This window comes from Tinamus guttatus, unplaced genomic scaffold (genome assembly GCF_059628265.1).
Source record: "Tinamus guttatus ecotype Peru unplaced genomic scaffold, ASM5962826v1 Tinamus_guttatus_pri_ptg000115l, whole genome shotgun sequence".
In the NCBI taxonomy this organism is placed as follows: Eukaryota; Metazoa; Chordata; class Aves; order Tinamiformes; family Tinamidae; genus Tinamus; species Tinamus guttatus.
The window spans coordinates 10,815,460-10,835,293 of record NW_028288649.1 but is presented as its reverse complement, the minus strand read 5'-3'; the positions used below and the strand labels follow the sequence as shown (position 1 = coordinate 10,835,293).

Sequence of the window (19,834 nt, the reverse complement as noted above, 5' to 3'; positions counted from 1 at the left end):
CTTGAACAAAGAAAGAGAGAGTAAATGGGGTATTCAGTTTTATTTTGTGAATCATTTGTGTGGGACAAATACAGTATCAATGTTATCATGCAGCTGGTTATAAAACTGTAAATATAGTTTTAATTTAAAGCAATGTCTGTCTTTATATTCAAGGTAAAAGGATTTATAGATGCCTACCAGGATTGAACTGTTTGGATAGAAATAAATATAGAGAGAAATATGGAAAGAAATCTATACTTCTTTTGTTCCTACATATATCTAAACAGGACATGCACAGAAGAAGGAGTCTGAAACCCAAACTATGCAACAGGTATTTGCTTCACAGTAACCATGCCTATACCAAGTTTTAATGTTGTTAATGCTCTCACCATTTATATGGTATTTATATAGAGTATTTTGTATCTTTGTTCTTAACCAAGGGAAAAACTCCCTTAGACTCACAGGGCTGCATTCTATGTGGCCCTCTTTACTTAAAGCACTTCTAATTACACTGGGGTTATCAAGTATGGATTGCATTATGTATGTCCCAAGCGTAAGGAAACCCATTACATACATGAGGTAATAACCTCAGTGAATTATAAAGTAAAAAATAAAATTACCATTTCACTTTATCCATACAAGTTTCATAATCTTTAATCTTATCATATGAAACACAAAACAAGAATTCAACTACTGTGTACTGAGCAGCACATCAGTTTCTAGATAATCAGCAATTAAGCCAACTTTATCTTCGCCCTCCCTCACTGCAAATGATGTTTAGAATGAAATGTTTCCCTGTAATAATTCCACTGACTGTTAAAAGTGGAATGGATGAAGCCTTATAAGCCTATCTAATTAAGCTTTTAAAGTGCTATTTCACATAATCACTAAAATTATACTACTGACTGCATACTGTAAGTTTCTGATCATATATTTTCACATTTTCCTTTCCTTCCTCATTGTGTTTGCAATAATCACAGTGAAAAGGTGGCTTTGAACTATGTCGCATTGGTCTTCCAAACAGCATTTTTCTGGGAAATGTCAGGCAACATAATGTGAATCTTACAACTGCCAGGACTGCCTGATGACTCTGGAAGGACCACATCCTGTGATCTCATCCAAAGAGCTCTATCTGAACAACAAATCATCAGCTAGGTAAAATACTAGCTCCTATTTTTTCTGTGCAACACTATAACTTCCTGGCATTTTGTAAACGTGTGGTGTCTACAGGTCACACACAAACGCCAAGAGTCAGCATGTTGCTGCAGTGGCAAGATGCCCGTGGCACTTGGAAGAATCGGAGATGAAAACTTCACCTTTCCTTTTAGCTCTCCATAATCCATATACTTGTGGAAGGGCAGAGACATATCTGAGTATTGCTGAAGGAAAGAGTAACATATTAAACATAGTGGAAGTCATATTAGAAAATGAGTTTTAAGGGCAATCCAACCAGCTCTGCACAGGTGGCTCAGAGGATTCATTTGCTTTGCTCAGCTGGAGCTAGCATGGTTAAGCATAAAGATCCTAGATGTGGGTCAGAACCTCCAAGATAATAGGTCATTTAAAAACTTGGAATTTGAGCAACGTATGACAGAGATCCACCCAAATCTCTCTCTAGTAGCCAGATCAAGTTTGCTAGTGCTGATACGGAGATTAAGGTAATAAAATCAGGCAGACTTATGCTTATTCTGGGTAGATTTGCACACATTCCTAGTGTGCTATATAGAACTATGTGAGATAAGTCTTTGCAGAGATAGCTTGAGTCCTCAGGGCTTATTAGCTGAGGATCTCTGCTGTGAGAAAGCAGCTAAATCACTTCTGCATCTCAGCTAGCTGTGGAGCCAACCTGTCTACATTTACACAGTGCCCCAAGCATGGAAAAACTTACTTTTTTTACTCTCCTAACAGGAAAAACTGCCAATCACAAAAGAACAGTTTCTATGTAAGGACTCCATATCCAAGTTAATATTGAAACCATTTTTTTTATATATTGCCTCTAATGAAACTGACTTCCTGTACTGTATGTCTGATATTTTGGTAAGCTTTCACTACCTGGAAGTCTGAAACAAAATTCTCTGTTGGAAACAAATGTTGCTTTCTTAACCAACACTGATGACGGACTGATTTCTGTTTCTCACAAGCAGATGATGTTTTAAAATTCAGCAGGCAGAGAGGAACCTCATGAAGTTCAACCATGGAAGGTGCTGAGTCTTGCACTTGGACAGGAAAAACCCCGTGCACCAGGACAGGCTGGGAGTTGACTCATGGGAAAGCAGCTCTGCGGAGAAGGAGCTGGGAGTCCTGCCGGACGACTTTGCCTTCGTGGCAAAGAAGGCAAATGTTATCCTGGATGGCATTAGGAAGAGCGTTGCCAGCAAGTCAAGGGAGGTAATCCTGCCCCTCTCCTCCCTGGTGAAGTCATATCTGGAGTGCTGTGTCCAGTGATGGGCTCCCCACTACTCAGTGTGGGGACCACTCAGCACTGGACCGCTATGAAGATTAAGGGACAAGAGCATCTCTTATATAAGGAAAGGCTGAGAGAATAGGGACTCTTCAGCCTGGAGAAGAGAAGGCTGAGGGAGGGATCTTATCAATGCATTTAAGTATCTGAAGGGAGGGTATAGAGAGGATGGGGCCAGACTCTTCTCAATGGTGCCCACTCATAGGACGGAGAGGCAACAGGCACAGGGTGAAACAGAAGAAGGTCCATCTGAACATGAGAAAAAAACTTTTTGAGTGTGAGGGCAACTGAGCACTGAAACAGGTTCCCCAGATGTTGTGCAGTCTCCTTCCTTAAAGATATTCAGAAGCTGTCTGGATATGGTCATGGAGAGCATGCTCCAGGAGATCTGCTTGAGCAGGGGCGTTGAACTAGGTGATGTCCACTGGTCCCTTCCAACTTCAGCTATTCTGTGATTCTCTGATTCGTTTCTCCTTTGGAACAGAACTGGCAAGCTCATAAACATCTTTTACCAGCTTTCATATGGTGATCACTTGCCTATGGAGAATTGATACTTCTCAGGACTTTTGATTTATTTTTCATTAAGAGGTTGAGCTTTGGGAGGCTCCAAACTCTGAGGGTAGTAGAGCAGCAGAAGGGGTCAGATGCAGTGTTATAACCAATGGCATATGAGCTGCCCTTTAATAACACATTAACTACACTAAAACAAAGCTTTGCTTTTTGAAATCCTTCAGCCTGACTTCATGTTGAACCAACACATGGCGCTTGGTTCCGTGTCAAATGTGAATAAGAACAGAGGAGCCTTCCAGCAGTCACCTTGTTGGTGGCATTTGGGTGTATATCACTTGGACCAGTAACTCAGGATCTGCCCTAAGACATCAGATAGAGGTCACATTTATCCAGGAAGAATATTCATTTGAATGCACTTGGTAGGTTGAAACTTTTCTTTCCAGAAAGTCAAAGAAAGTAAGAAAGAATCAAAATTCCTCAAAAAGTAATAACATTATGACAGGGTATAATATTGTAATATTTAATCAGTACATTAAAGCTTTCTGAATCATTGAGCCTTGAGGTACACTAACAGAAAAAAAACCTTATAGAAAGAAAAATACTGAAGAACATTATTATATTACCAAAGGTACTACATTTTTCCTGAAAAAGGCCGTCAGTGCATGTGAAAAAGATACATCAAGAAAATGTATCTGTGATAATGCTGATAATGCTATCGTGGGATAATGCAGTAATAGCTACGGCAACTACAATTTTTCAGCATCGCACGAGTAATGATCTGCATTCATTTTCCGAAGAAAAAAAGCTGCAGGACAGGCTTACAATACTGGATTAATCTTCATTTCTTGATGGGCAAATTGAAAGCTATGACCAGCTTGTGAAAAAGAGAACTAAAATCTACCTTTTTACCTGCTGTTCACATACACAAATTTGAACACACGCTCTTAGAGGCATTAGCCCTTAGCAGACAAGCTTCAGTGGTGAAGGGAGAGGGGCAGAAGAATTGAAGATCATCTAACGCACAGCACTATGGAGGAGACCAAGATCACAAAATGACTTTCCTTCATTTTCATGAACAAAACCCTATTCTTAATTTCTACACATAGTGCTAAGTAGTAATATTCCTGAACCATCATTCATTTCCATGGTAACATCCCTTGATATTACAAGCAGTTAATTATGTCTTTGCCATGTGGTACACTGTGTGGTTTATCTACGGAAGTAGATACACATTTAATGAAAGCATTTTTGAATACATAAACAAAATAGAAACTGGTGTTCTATCTGGTTCTTCCTCATGTTCTATGAAAATAAAATGCAGGATTAGCACATACTTGCACAAAGCTATAATAATAGAATATTTTGGGTAAAGAAATATGATACCATTATATGACAGAGATAAAAACTCTGAATAAGATGTTAGTTAAATCAAGTTTTTTTCTAAAAAGATATCATATAAAAATACAGCTGTTAATTGGATTAAATGGATATGGATAGACTATAAATTATTAGGGATTCAAAATAAATAGGTGACTTAATCGTTGTTTTGATTAATTCTGAACAATTTGACCAAATCTGATCCATGAAATGCTCAGCCATGAAGTAATTATCCCTGAATGTCATAAGGATGCTCTCTCATAATGGAAAGAACCTGAAAAAATCTAGATTGTTTCACTGGAAATAGCAAAGAGAATATTCTATATTTGCTTGACATCTAATTTATTTTACCAATTATATAATTCTGTGACAAATGGTCACTGGATATGCACTTTTTACAGGCAAGAATAATACTGTGTTCTGTTAAAAACTAACCTGCACATATAGTACAGTTCATGCAAAAGAATGTATATTGACTGGATAATCGTCTGAAAAAAAAAATTTAAATGCCCATCTAAAATTAGTTTTTAATAAAAAAAACAAGTTTTATCAAATGTAAAAAGCAGACCTTAGACTAAAAAAAAAAAAAAAGACTTATCGATAGTTTTTAAAAGGTTGGTTAACTCTCGGTTAGAGGAATTACTCCTGGAGGGCTCCATATGTTTTATCAATAATTCAGACAAATGTTAAATCTATGATTCTATGGTTTGCAATTAGAGTGGCAGCAGGCACACTGCAGATAATCTGACAGACAAAAGTAAAATGACACCAAGAGAATTCACATATAATTATATGCAAGCAACACATACAGAAATAGAAGGAAACACTTCCTGATTATACCTACAGGATAAAATCCTCTGTTTAGAAAGCTGTGATTCACAAAATTTTAAAGGTCATAGTAGATTATCACCTCAACCTATCACTTTATAAAAAAAGGAGCAATATGATGCTGCATTAAAAAATGTATAAAAAAAGAAATGTCGCATAAAAGTAGAGATGACTTTCCCTTTGCTATATAACCACTTGCCTGAACCCACTTCCAGCACTGCATTTAGCACTTCCATCTGATTAAGCCACTTCAAAACGCACATGAAAACACCGAGGAGGTCAAGGGAAGATCACAAAAATTAGCACGCCTAAAAAGCAACCCATACAAAACAAGTCTAAAATAGTGTTCCACCTAATAAGGACAGCGCTGAGAGGTCATTTGATCACTGTGTATAGGAAAGTTATATGAGGTTTTTCATTCTTGCTGCCAAGGATGCAGCGAAAGACAAAGCTGGGTGATGAAGTCAGCAAAGCCCAACTTGACAGGGAGAAGTAATATCCTTGAGGTTAAGTGTCCCAGTGGTTGCAAGAGGAACAAGAGGACTCACTATGATCCAAAATGAAGTCATTTCCATGGGTTAGAGACACCCAGGGAAGAACCCAACTAGCTGCAATAACAGCCCTTTCTAGCCCTTCACCCAAACCATGAAGGACGATAAATGCTGTGAGTTTTGCTCTGGTGCCTGAGTGAACACGTAAGTTTGTGTCTTTACAAATAAGGGGGCTCCTCCACTTTCTTTGGCAGAACAAAGGAATATGTGCAGGGGGGAGACTGAGTGGAGCCATCACTGAGTGGGGCAAAAGAGCATAGGCCAAGAAGGAAATTGCTCCCCATTCTTTGGCAAGGGGACAAAAGTGTCAGCTGATGGCAGGTGAGAACAGGAGGAAGGAGGCAGGAGTTCGGTGTAGGCGGGCTGGGAAGGCTGTAACTCTGAGTACCTTGGCCAATGGGGAAAAGGAGAGGGCGTCCCTTGGTCGGGAAGTTAGGATAAAAGGGGGTTGTGTCCTCCAGCAATTTGAGAGATCCTACTAGATATGCCCAGTGGATTCTCCCTTTATTCAAATAAAGTTTTAGGCCTCCTCTGTCTCCTTTCTGGACATTCAGTTCTTGACAGCGAGATTTTCTGCACAGTGCCCTTCCCTGAAGCATGCGCAATGCATGGAGGCTGCTGGTTGTCCCCAGCGGCGGTTCTGTGACGCTCGAGGGAATCATTTTCTGGGTCACCTCCTGGCATGTCCTACTCAAATGACCAGGATTTATCTGACTGACCGATTCCAGGTTCAGAGGAAATTCAGTAGAGGTCAGGCTGGCAAGAATCGTAGGGGGTTTCTTTCTGCCTTCCCGTGGATTGTCTTGAGGCTATCTAACCAGTTTGCTACAAACGCAGGAGCTGTGAAAGCTGGTGATACCTCAGCCTCTCTTGTGCCCTCTTCAATCAACTATCAACCGTCTATCTTGATAGGATTTAAATGAATTAGTCGAATGCAAACTTACGAAATGAATAGCCCATATGATGGGAAGATGTGAAAGGTTGTTGTCAAGAAGTATGGGAAGCCAGACTAGAAGAAAACACAGCTGGAAGGTCCTTGGAGGGCTGCCACGTGCCAGGACAAGCCCAATGCTCACTGGCAGCCCAGGCTGCCCATTCTTTTCCCAGAGCAACAAATGGCTCCATGCATCTCTTGGAGGATACTGGCCCCAAATATTTCCAGGTTATCAAAGATGCTTTCCCTTCCCTACATGGATACATTCCTGAGAAGCAGACTACTTGAAGTATCTTTGGTTTTCTTCTGATCTCTACTCTGCTGGGGAAACACTTATATTTGCAGTTGAACCTGTATTCCTACTGAACACTTCCAGCTTGTTTTCTTAAAAGAAATACACTATATTTTTTCTTTTAGACAAGGTATTTTCCTCCACCTGCCCCACCATAATTTCAATAGCTAATAATTTATCCCTTGTGCTTAATTCCAGTCTCATTAATTCTCCTATATATCCTCACAGAAGCAGTATAATACACCAGAATAAAGTTGTTGGGGTTAGACTTTTACAGGTGGCTTTTGAAGGCTGAGAATTCAAACTTTCCAATAACATGTCATTTACAGCTTTTGCCAGACTCATAACTGTGGCTATTAAAATTATATGGACACTCACACAAAGAAAAATGAAAATTGCAGGATAGTATGACCTTCACATTTCATCTGTTGACCTGGCAGAGGTAGGTGTCATATACTAACTTTTACCCTCTGAAATATCCAACTTTAAATTATCTTGCTTAGACTATGATTTTGCCATCTACACGCACACCTTAAATTACTTAAGATTTTTCTTAATTTCTCAATTAAAGTGCTCTGCACAATGATACATACTAAATATAGTAACATTTTTGAACATAGTTAAAAACGTTGCATTTATCAAAGCATAGCTAAGTATATTAATACTGATCTTGGATTAACTGAAGCTCTTTGCTTACTTTCTCTGATTTGTCTTGGCAATGTATAAATCAAATTATAGATTGGATTCTTTGTTATTCCCATTCCAAATCTATTGGCTCTTTCCTTAATATATTTCTCCTAGTCTGACCAAAATATTACAAAGTAGTCAGCCTACAGAAACATGTTTCTATGCAATGAATGCAATCAGCATAAGTCTATAAATGTTACACTTACTGGAAGTATAAGAATTTTATACAACTATCACTGAACGCATCAAGGATCATTCTGGGACCAATGAAAGGCAAATGAACTTATAAATTAGCGATGAGCTCTAGCATGTCTCTTACAATGTAAAAACAAATGCCAGCCATCCTAAAATGCCTCTACTTTTTCTTAGCATAATCAGTGACTAACAGATTCCTGAGTTTAAAAGTATGACAGTATGAAGACAGAGTGGTTTGCAATAACTGTTACAGTCATTGGGCACATTAAGTCAAATTTCTTCATGACTGATAAACAATATGCACTGCATTACAAAAATATTTAGCTCCAGTGCAAACATGGAAAGAGCCTTCACAAGGATCTGCAGGTTAATACAGGCTGCTGCACTTACCCAGATGTGTGTTCATCATCTTCGCACAATATTTGCACATGGCTTCCAAGTCGTTTAGCTGTCCTTGTAGAAACGAGATCTGGGCCTCCAATTCCTCCTCCTACAATTAAGAAGTTATTAATATTAAAAAAAATCATTTTTATAATATAAGTAAGATTAGCAGGCTAACTCTTGAAATGCTCAGTTCTATATTATTACCTATTCTTTTTTTCTTGAGCAAGGTTTGGAAATAAAAAGCATTCATCTGCACTTATTACTTCTTTTTTACTTTTTTTTTAGTTTCACATAAATAGGGTCTAGTGTTAATATTGCAGCTTTTATTTCTATTTCTCTTTCTATTTTTTGCGGGGGGGTGGAGATTAACAAAAGAAATGTCTGTGTTCCCATAGAACACGGATCTATGATAGACTAACAACTGTATTTCATTTGCTATATACCCACCTGTCTCAGTATGCACAAACAACATAGTAAAAACGCAATAGCTGAAAAAAGTTCATTAAATGAGAAAAATTCACATTATTGGCAGACTAAATTTCTACAGTATTTCATTTGAAACCCCAGAAAAGATGCTTTTCTAATTTCAAGGCACTTAACCTCATACCATAAGGATACATTATCACTGTGTACTTTGTCATTTTATTTATGTAACAGACCATTTCTATCTGCTCTTCTCCGACAAGCTGATTGCAGTTTTACAGAATTTTTAATGCAATATTTAGGTGAAGCTATTTTCATCTCATATACTGTACAACAGCTATACTAAATTATTAAGTCTTTTAAAATAAATATACATTAAATGTATTTTAAAATATGAAATTCCAAATATATTATTGAGTTTAAGCCCTAAAAGAAGTATTTTTATCTAGCTGAATGACCTTCATAGGAACTTTGAATTTGTGTGTGTGTGTGTGTGTGTGTGTTAATGCATCCAATCGTGGCTCTAAAGACCTTACTGCATAGAAAATTCACCGCTGCTTTAAAAGAATTCCTACAATTTTAAAAGAATTTAAAAGAGGGTAGCAATTTGTAAGATGTAGCCACATCACTTTCTCCCTATGCACATTAAACATTTTTCTTTACCATTTGCCTACATTATTATAAGCTTATCTTCCTATCTTTCTGAACCTTATATTTTTGACTATTTAAATCTTAGAGAGATTGATTTCATATTGCCAGCTCCTGAAGGACCAAGTACATTCAAAGCCTGCAGCCTCTACAAGCGTAATTGCATTGTCATCCCTATGCAAGCAATGCCTCTGAAGAAGACCTTTTCCTTGTACATATTAGATTACAAGTGACCACATGAAAGAATCTACTGCATGTTTTGCTGGTGCATTTGCAAGTCAAGCTATAAGACAGGGAAAGGAGACAATATTTGAGTATTTTACTAAAAAATAAAATATAGTGAAATTCTGAAATAATTAGCCAGTAATATAAACACACTTTATCTCCCAGAAATAAACATAAAAAATTAACTTCTGGCGATATATATTTATGTTTGCCAAACTACTTTTTTATATTACGGATCAATGGTAAGTTGATTTTAAAACATTTTTGGTCAGCTGTATCTGCTCAAGCAAATTCTAGGAGTAACCTTTTTAACTATTCAAAAGTGTCTCTCCATCTGACAAGTGAGATTTGGGCTGAGTAAACGATCTCCATGGACCTTTTAGCTCCTTGAGAATCTTCCATGGGAAGGAGACTTGGCATTCACCAAAGGAGTGTAACGCAGAGACAGCACGAGAGGTTCCCTGCCAAGTGGGATATCTTGTAAAAGTGTGAGTGAATGGGGCTCATTTATGTGACTCCCTCGGGGATGGCATCAATGAGCAGGAGTACTGCCAGCAGGACGTGCAAATAAGCAAGATGGGTAAGTTGGTTTTTGGCACGTGATGGGCCCAGACATGCTGTTTGCATAAGAAGACACTCTCCAAATGGTAAGGATGTCCTACTGGACATAACTCCAGGCACAGCTGGGACAGTCATCTGTGGTGCTGTGGCATCCTCTGTGCAGATGCTGCCCCTGCAGGAGGTGTTACTCGATGAAGTTGATGTGGCACCAGTTGAGGAGAGCTGAGCTGAGCAGGTTTTGTTGATTTGAGATGGCAAACGAGATTGAGAGCATCTTTGAAGATACTTGTCAGATGAAAAAAACTTATGCTACACAAAGCTGTAAAGGAAGGCGCAGTTGAGGCAAGACAGAGCAGGAAGAAGACATGGGCTCCTAAGAGGGTGGAAAATGGAAGCAGGTGACTTCTGGAAGCAGGAAGGATGCTACATCGCTCAGGACAACAAAGAACAAGCTCTCTTGGAGGAAGAACCGAGGCTGGACAACATGCCAGAGTATTATCAAGAAAAAGTGATGAGAGATAGTGAGTGATTCCCTTCTGGGTATGGGATAGTGACACTCCTCTGGCAGCCAGACCCATCATCCAGGGAGGGTGCTGCTTGCCTGGGGCCTCAATTTGTGGTGCTGCAAAAGGCTGTTTGGGCTCACCCCACATAGTGACTCCTGCTTGTCTCTGCCTGTTCATCTGGGTGCTAATGACATGATGAAAAGTCCAATTCACCTCAAAAGTGACTGCATGGCTGTTGGGCAAAGGTGAAGGGAATGGGAATCCTACTAGTGTTTCTTTTTGACCACCTAATTGTGGTCAAAGACAGAAGACTGGATAGCAGCAGATGCATCCAGTAGACCAATCCTTACTACATATGTGGTGTCATCTGCTGGGCTTTGACTATTTTAATTGCGCCTCATTATCTGATATAGAATCTGATGTGCCGTATCACCTGATACGGAAGGACAACTTAGAAAGAGACTAGGTTCATCTTCCAAAGAGAGGCTTTGTTCTCAAAGGCTTTGAGAACAGACTTGCTAATTCAGTGGGGACGTTTAAACTTTCTCTGTCATAGAACAGGGGACTAAACCTAGAAATTACATGAGGAAATAGCACATAAGGAGAAATTATTTAAAAGTTTCATTTGGCAGAGCAAGGAGCTTCTTGATGAACTAACATGGAAAAAGGGAGTATGTGTGTGGGAATGGCAACAGATTCTAAAGGATGAGTATACAGGTATTGCTTGGGCAAACAAAACTGGGAAGGCTAAAGCCCTTCGGGAGAGAAGATTAATGAGGGATGTAAAGGGTTACGAGAAAGAAATGTATATCTGTGAGCGTAGCAAAAGGAGGTTCAAAGCAAATATAGGTCTACTGCTGATCAGGGGAGATAATGCAGAAACGTGACATGGAAAAGTCTGCAAAAATCCTATATCTTTTCTGCCTAAATCTTAAGCAAAGCCTGCTCCCGGACATCTGCACATAAAACACAGAAAGCAAAGGGATGGCTAGGAGTGGCAGAGCAAGGAATAAGTGAATACATAAAGATGCTGGATATAAACAAATACATGGAGTCAGACGAGATGCACCTAGGGGTGCTGAAAGATCTGCTGATGTGATTGAAAGACCCTTGCCTACTGCCTATAACAATCATTGCAATTACAGCATTTTCTTGATGGCTAGTTTTATGAAACTATATGATGACTGGCTTCACCTTAGTTCTTGGGAAAACTGTGGAACATGTCCTTTTGGAATTCATTTCAATTAGGTAAAGGAAGAGACCTTGTGTAAAGAGATTAAGAAAAGTCTGCATGGGTTTACAAAGAGCAAGTCATGCTGACCCATCTCATTGTCTTTTATGATGAAATGATTGGCCACGCAGATGAAGCAAGAGGAGTGGCTCTCGTATATTTTGACTTTAATGACTTTTTGACACTATTTCCTAAAACATCATTCATAATAACACAAGGAAGTATGGGCTGAATGAACAAATTGTAAGTGGACTAAAAATTGGCCAGACTCCTCAGCACAAAGGCAGTAATAAAAACCCCTGTCCCTCAGAAGGTTCAAATTGTCCGTTAGGACAAATTTCCTCATTAGGAGAGCAGTACTCGTGTGAAGAGGTTACTCAAAGAAATGGTAGAGTCTCCTTCAAAGACACTGACCTGATCCAGTGTTTGTGAGTGTCCTGTTCCAAGCAGCAGACTGAATGGTTCCAACCAACATTTCTAATATTCATCTATTTACAGTAACAAAAATGTACTAAACTTCTATTAAAACTTACTAATGAAATATTAAAATTCTTTTTCTGCAGACTATAAATGTTGTAATGTTTTGTAAAGACAAGGCTGGAAATTAGCAAGCCACTGTGAAAAGAAGGATGACATTTTTGAATATTCTGAAATCAAAATCTTTAGCAGTAATAAGTGAAACAACCGATTTACAGCTAGTATTGTGCAGATGCCCTTGACTCCTGTCCAGACAGCATTCACTCCTCTTTTCTACAAGTGCCAAATTTGTGTTCCGCTGTACTGAGACAGTGAGTTCCCTGGATACCATTCTTATTTTGTCTGTACAGTAGCATTACTGATTTGATCCCCCATGAGCTCAGACTATAGATACTTTGGACAGGATAAATATAAGTGAAAAGAAAGACATTATGGTCTATGATTCCTTGAGAAATCAAACCTCTTGTTAATCTGACAGACACAGTGCCAGAAAAAGGAGACAGTGATTCCAACTCATTCGGCCCAAACTTTTAAAGGTTAACTACTTGACTAAAAAATAAAAATTAATCACCTAAATATCAAAATGAAAAGTCAGTGTGATGACTTACTGAACAGCATGTACTATGAAACATAAAAGCTCAAAATCTCTAATACTGAGAGCTGCACTGAGAAAGAAAAGCAAATCAAGCAGCAATCCAAATAAAGGAATCGCTGCATGTGACATGGAAGACCAAGATGCACAAATTGAATGACATAATTTTGTAGTAAAACGGCTTATCAATAATCTCTGAATATTAAGTCCTAGAGTCCTTGAAAGACTTTTTGTCACCTTCAGCATTTCAGATGATTTAGAACCTTACAAATGATAAGTAACATCTTAAATTGAATATAAGAATGACAAAAAGGATTATTTGTTGTGTCACAATTCATCAACATTTCACATTTCACTAAAGTAGTCTCGTATTTGTGTTTCCACTCAAATCAAGAGTTTGACTATATACATGTCTCTAACTATTTTTCTTCTTTTGGTATGACTAAATCTATACAAAATTTGACTTACATGTATGTTTTTTATGTTCTTATTTCTTTTTATTTGTATCCAGAACTTGGCTTACCTCTCCTTTTTACAACTCCTTTTTACATCTTCTTTCCTCCTTTGCCATGAAAACTAATTCATTTTTGATTAATGATCTTTTTTTCTTTTTTTTTTTAAATCTATGTAGTTCTAGCATTTTTTCCCCTACTCTTTCTTCTCTTTTATTACCTTTCCTTTCATCTTTCTTCTCTTTTAAATAGCAAGCGCTCTGGAAATAACATTTTTTATGTCCTCCCTCCTCTTCCAAACTAAGCAGACTCATAATAACATCCATGATGCCTCTGCTGCACCCTGTTTTTCATCAAATTTTACTGCTTTAGAAAAACAGCTGTGACTAACTGAGAGTGGTCAGCACCTTTAGGAAGAGATTACAGAAAGCTTTACAGCTCTGACATTGCAATCCTGTCCTTTCATAGCTCATCACTTTACAAGCTGCTAGAAGGTTTGTAGGTTTTAAGGTCATTTGAGTCAAGCATCCTATATAAGCCCAGGTGTGAAGAAAAATAGGTTTGTCAGAAACCGTTCTTTCTCAGCGTTGCCTTTAGTTTAAAAAAGCTTTCTGCCAAATATATGACATGTAGCTTAACACAGAACTATAAGGCCTGGAAATCTGTGAATATGAATGCATAAAATCAGGGCTACAGTCTCTCTCTTTCTTACTAGCATCTAGTTTTCACTCTTACTGTCTATTTTTTCCTGTCATGTAGAAACTCAAGGAAATGTAAACTTTTTGCTGTCCAAGGCTTACCTCAATACATGGCCAAGTGTTTGATTTGTGAACACTTAGAATGATAAAACCCAATCATGTTACACCTAATAGTCCTGAATTTGAATCGACTTGGCAGCACAACCAACTGCTAAGTGCGGCAGAAAAGTACCTATCTTCAAAGAGAAGTTATATAAAATGTAAGGTGCTTAAGCAGCAATGCTGCAATTAAAAACATTAACAAAGCAAGTGACTGAACTGTGCCAGAGCAACTGCCTAGTCTTTCTGGAGTCTTGCCTGGTGGTGGCCAACGATGGGTAGGCTAAAGTAGAAGGAAATAAGTAGGCCATGATATAAGCATGTAACGGTACTCTCCAAAACACTCTCCCAGGCCCCATGGATTTACAGATCAGAGATTTCTTGAGCTGGAGGTGCCTTCTTTGTAGTTAATAGCCCCTGGACTTTTCCTACATTCATTTGCCAGGTCACATTTTCAGCTTCTTCAGTATTCGCAGTAGGAGCATTCCCTGAGCTCCTGGCAAACTGGCAAGGCAAAGTAGAAAATAATTCTGACGAGATGTATTGAAACATTTAGAGGAAAAGAGTGGGAAAACGAAATTGTTATAGTGAAATCCGGAAGTCTGAGATTTACTGAAAGTCTCATCAGTACCTAAGTGCTTAGTTAGGATATTGTTTGGACTTTACATGTCAAAGAAGATTCACATACATGGCACAAAAATGAATAGATTGCCTTCTCATTTAATTCTGTGCAAATTTCTCTGAAGTACAAAATGGCAGCTATTATTTCCACTTTGTGAGAATATATTTCAGCCCAATTTCTGAACAACTGAATGCAATTAAATACAGAATTTAATCTCAAAGTCTTGAACCTTGACTGTAGGTTGACACCCACAGAATTTCTTTATGATCACGATAGTCTACAACATGTGCTAACACTTAAATCAGAAACCACTGGTTTTGAACATTCAATTGCATACAGTGGAATTTAAAACTGAAAAAAAATGATAATGAAAATGATAAAAATCTATTTCTTATTTAACTTTATCACTCACTGGCCCTCATCAGTACCAAGAACTCACTCTGCTTGGTGCCATGCAAACAAAAATAAACCAAAAAAGCCCTTACCCTAAAGCACTTAACAGTGTAAGCCAAGAGACAGCAGATGGCTACAAACACACATATGGGGAGGACATGGAAACAATATGGCAATATTAGTCAGGCTTCTAGGCATGGCTTCAGCATGCTAGAAACCAAACTGCTGTCGATGGAAAAGGGACAATTTGAGGGGAGTTTCAAAGCATCAAACAACATTTGTTTTGCAGATGTTTAGAATAAGTTTAGATGCAATCCCAGTTGCTTTTCCTTGCTGAGGGTCACAAAGAACATTGTAGTGATGGAATATTCACTGCCACTTTCACATTGTGAATTTTTTGTGGTTAGGATTTATTTCAGATATGAGCATATTGCCCCTGAGAGAGCACAAGGGCATTGCCTTCGAACTTCAATTTCTACAGAAGCAGAGGTTATTTACTGATTTCTTGTGCTGAACCACTAGCTTATAATATTCTGGGTCCCTTTCCTAGTTAAGTATCCCCACTGCTACTATACTGCTAACCATAAAAAGCTTACTCATGCTTTGGACTTTTTCCATCTTGACAACAGCCAGCTTTATAGTGAGTACATTTTCAGTAATATCCAATGTTTTAAGCATATTATTTTCAGGTGAATTTTACAAACATATTTTTAATTCCTATAGACTGCATGTGCAGTGATGTTTTTATTTTAACCATTTTACTCCTTCCAGCCTGCTGTACCATCTGAGGATGACATGCTGAAGGTTAAATAGGAATAGGAAATAGGATGAGGGGATTGAAAAATGTGTGGAAGCCTATCCTCCCCCACCCCCCACCATACTCCTTAGCTCTTTTGGTCTCGCCTCAACCATTACTTTGATTTACTGCTTTCCAAATGGAAATTCTGCTCTTTGGTAGTACTTTATGTTTCAAAATCCATCCAAGCACACAGAAAGAAGCACGAATGAGCTAGTTAGAAAGCAATCCTAGAAACGTAAGTTCAAAACTCTGTGCTGTCAAATTTGAAACATTTCAGGGCATGATAAATTCCTAACTGCTGAAAGAAGTAAATTCAGGAGATTAATTATCTAGTTGGAAACCTGGAACAGAATTGCAACTGCACAGTCTTTAGTGAATAAATAATACATTGAAGATAAGTCAGTGACAGCCCTCTGGAAGGGGTTGGGGAATTGGACTGCAGAAAAAAAATACACAAAGAAAAACAAACAAACAAACAAAAACAGAGCATGTAAAAAAGGTCAACAAAATATTCAGTGCAGCTCCTAAGAGCTAACCCAAACCAGGTTATGGACCAACACACAAACATTATTTAGTTCAGAATGCTTTGATGAAAAGCAAGAATCAAAACCGAGAAAGACACTCTGCAATCCATGTAGAAATGTTCAACTACTATGAGACTATGAAAAATTTGCCAATAAATAAAAATTTCACACGCTTTCACCTGCCAAGGGGCATATTCCTGAGCATTAGTACGTTCCTGAACTTCCTTTGCATGCTTTCTGTAACAACAGAGAAAGGCAGGGCATCGCTGAATATTTTCCCAAGCTATGTACATGTAAATAGAACCAACAGATTATCAGTAAATGATTAAATGAATAAACGCAAAATTCCGCTTCCTGGAGTGAAATAACAAATGCAATAAATCAAAAGCAAAAGCTCTGCAATTCTGACAGATAATGATCCAGGAACTGTTTCTTCCAAAATTCAATTTCTAATACTTCTTATTCTCTTTAATAGTGAAGATGTGAAATACTTTGCTGGTACATTTTTAAAAAATGTATTATCTATCTGTGGCTTTTCTGAAATAGATAAAGAATATACAATATAGTGGCCCCATATTTATCTTCTTCCAAACCAGAGTGGATCCTTTCAGGGTGTATTAACACGGAGCAGAGTAGTCAATAGCCCATTTTGGGAAAACATGGTAACATTTTTTACTTATAATCATTACAAAAGAATTAGAAATTTTGAGGCAGAAGCATTTCACTTCATTGTGTTCATTTGTAAGTATTCAGCTATACATTTTACAGTCTCCTAAACCAATTAAAGCTAAAAACATTTAGAGGCATTCAGAAATAAGTGAAGGATGGAGCCTCGGAGGAGTTTCCTATGCCTCCAGCAGACCTACTGCATTTTGAAACAGCAGAAAAAATTGCCAGAGCGATTTGAAGCCTATTTGCCAGGCTTGTGCAGCTCCCTGCGGTGCTGGGAGATGGTGAGCGGCAATCGAGAGCCGTCCAGGACACTTTCCAAAGCGGCTCCCACTGTTGAACAGGCTCCCGAGGCACTTCGGGGTGAGTACCTGCCCTCTGGCACCTGCTTCTTAGCAAGAAGATGGAGAAAGACAAACACATGGAATGGAGAAAGATTTTGTCTTGAGACAAAGAAGGAGACCTTGCGCTGAGGATGGAGCCAAGTTGTGTGTAATTGACTGTGGGTAGATGGGCACTGAGCAACAGAGAAAATGGGTACTATTGCCTTGGCCGAACGTCACTGAAATAGTTGATTAGGTGTGATGTCCTTATGTGACTAGTCTTAATCTTGGTGTCTGGTAAGTATTTTAATATACACAGTTTAACATTCACACAACATTTTAGAAATACTTAAGTAATCACTTAGCAAATCTCATATTCACTTCTATCTCCCAAACACACCCTCTCCATCTCAAAGAAACAAATAAACCAGTAATCTGAGTTAGAAAGACGTCTCACCCATGTCTGGTTTTGGTAAGAATTCAACAAAGATTTCTGGGATCTTCATAGAAATGGAAAGTAATTTTTGGTGTTAATGAGTAAGGTGAAGGGACAGAATGGCAGGGATGTAGGAGCCTAAATAATTTGGCTTGCTTCAAAGCTGATGCATATATGACAGACTAAAATCCATAAGGAACCCAAAAGGTGGGATTCATCTCATCGAAATTTGTCCTTTAGAAGTTGTCTAGATTGCCAAGGGAAGGACAAAGAGCTCAAATCACTAGTTTAGATGCTCAGATGTTTTATCTCCCTTGCCCTTGGGATGCCGAAACATTAACTGATTGCTTTCGAATTAATGGTCACACTTTTTGACTCCTAAATGAGTGTGATCCTTTTGAAAACATCCCTGATACTCTCAGTCACTAATGATTTTGATATTTTTTACATTTTCCTAACATTATGTCCAATAATTTTGAAGTTCTTATCACTTTCTTCCAAATTATATAGTTCTAATTCGCTTCTACACAGAAGTTACAGGTATGTAAAATTCAGCTGCATTTATCTGGATCTCTTATAGTCACAGAAAGACAACAGTTCACCCATTTTTCAAATCTTCCAAACAGCCATACAAAACTGTTCTGTACACATATTTATTGCTCACAATATGACAGAAAAAGCACTGCAGAACCACTAGGATTTTTATTCATCTTCTTTTCCAAGCAATTAACTTCCTGTTTTTTAATCACAGCACAGGTTTTTTTTAATTCCTTGAAATGAATTACTCCAAGATAAGAAGCACGAGACTTCAAGGCTACCACTCATGCATACAGCTGTCTTCTTACTAAATTATATAAAATTTATAAAAATTTCTAATAATAAAAAACTTTAAAGGCAGCTTATTTTTCCTTGTACTGTTTACTGCTCTTCCATCTGAGTAATACCATTTTGTGGGTGTCTGAGGAAGGAAACTGAGACGAACATCAGATGTGCAGAATACCTCAGCGGTATTTCTATGAACTCTGTTCACATGACCTGACAGCACCAGAATTTACTATTTTTTGCGTCTACCTCTAAAATTAGTCTAGTGCTGAAATACTAAGTAAATGATAATTTTCAGGTGTCTGAATTGACTTTTGCCTGTCACATTGGAATAATAAAGATAAATTCCTATAGCATTAACTGCAGCTAAACATTGAGGCACTGAAGTTCATTAAACTTAATGAACTCAGGACAACAATCATGTCACGATATATCACAGACAGTAATAGCTGCTTCTACCTGCGCGTGCGGACAACAGGGTATGTTGTCAAATTTGATTTAATTAACAAGTCTATTTAATCAAAATCAGCATGACGCATGACCCTTGTTCTTTTTTTTTTTTTTTTTTTTGCTAATAAATGGAGATTATGATTGTTCAAAATGTTTTATGAATGTGTCCACATCTGCAAATTGTTTGAGTAAAGAAAACAAAATTCTCCAGTGTTTCTCTAGAAATGTTACATTTTCGGGAACTTTTAAACTAACATATTTTCAGAACGTACCTTTTAACTTTTATTAACTCGAGACCTTTCATTTAGAATTCTATCTTAGCAAAATATACAGTTTCTCCAAAACAGAGCAGTCAAACCCCTCTTTTTCTTTGCTTTTTGAAAGTTTTAAAAATGCTTATGTTTGTTGACCCTCTGGCATATGGTTCCCCTCTGGACCAAGAGCCATTTACAGAATTCTCTGCCAGAAACTGAGACTAACCAACTGTATTTGTCAAAATCAAGATGTAATAAGCTTTGCTATTTGCCAAAAAGAGAAATGGGCTGTCCTTAATGCTTGCTAGAAAAGTAAATGAAATGGAATGAGAAATAAAGAGATTACTAATGTACCCCATTTCCCAACTTGGCTGAAAAGGAAAGGGCATGAAATGACAGGAAAATTTCTAAGACTTTACGCCACCACTAAAT

General features: G+C 37.9%; 1 protein-coding gene across 1 annotated transcript in view; it reads right to left on the bottom strand.

Moving 5' to 3' along the window:
- TBC1D5 (TBC1 domain family member 5) overlaps positions 1–19,834 on the bottom strand; it is a 265,333-nt gene that overhangs the window by 16,418 nt on the left and 229,081 nt on the right. The window contains exon 19 of the mRNA XM_088521207.1: positions 8,205–8,304. Within this exon, the coding sequence (XP_088377333.1) occupies positions 8,205–8,304 (100 nt within the window). The remainder of the gene's footprint in view (positions 1–8,204; positions 8,305–19,834) is intronic.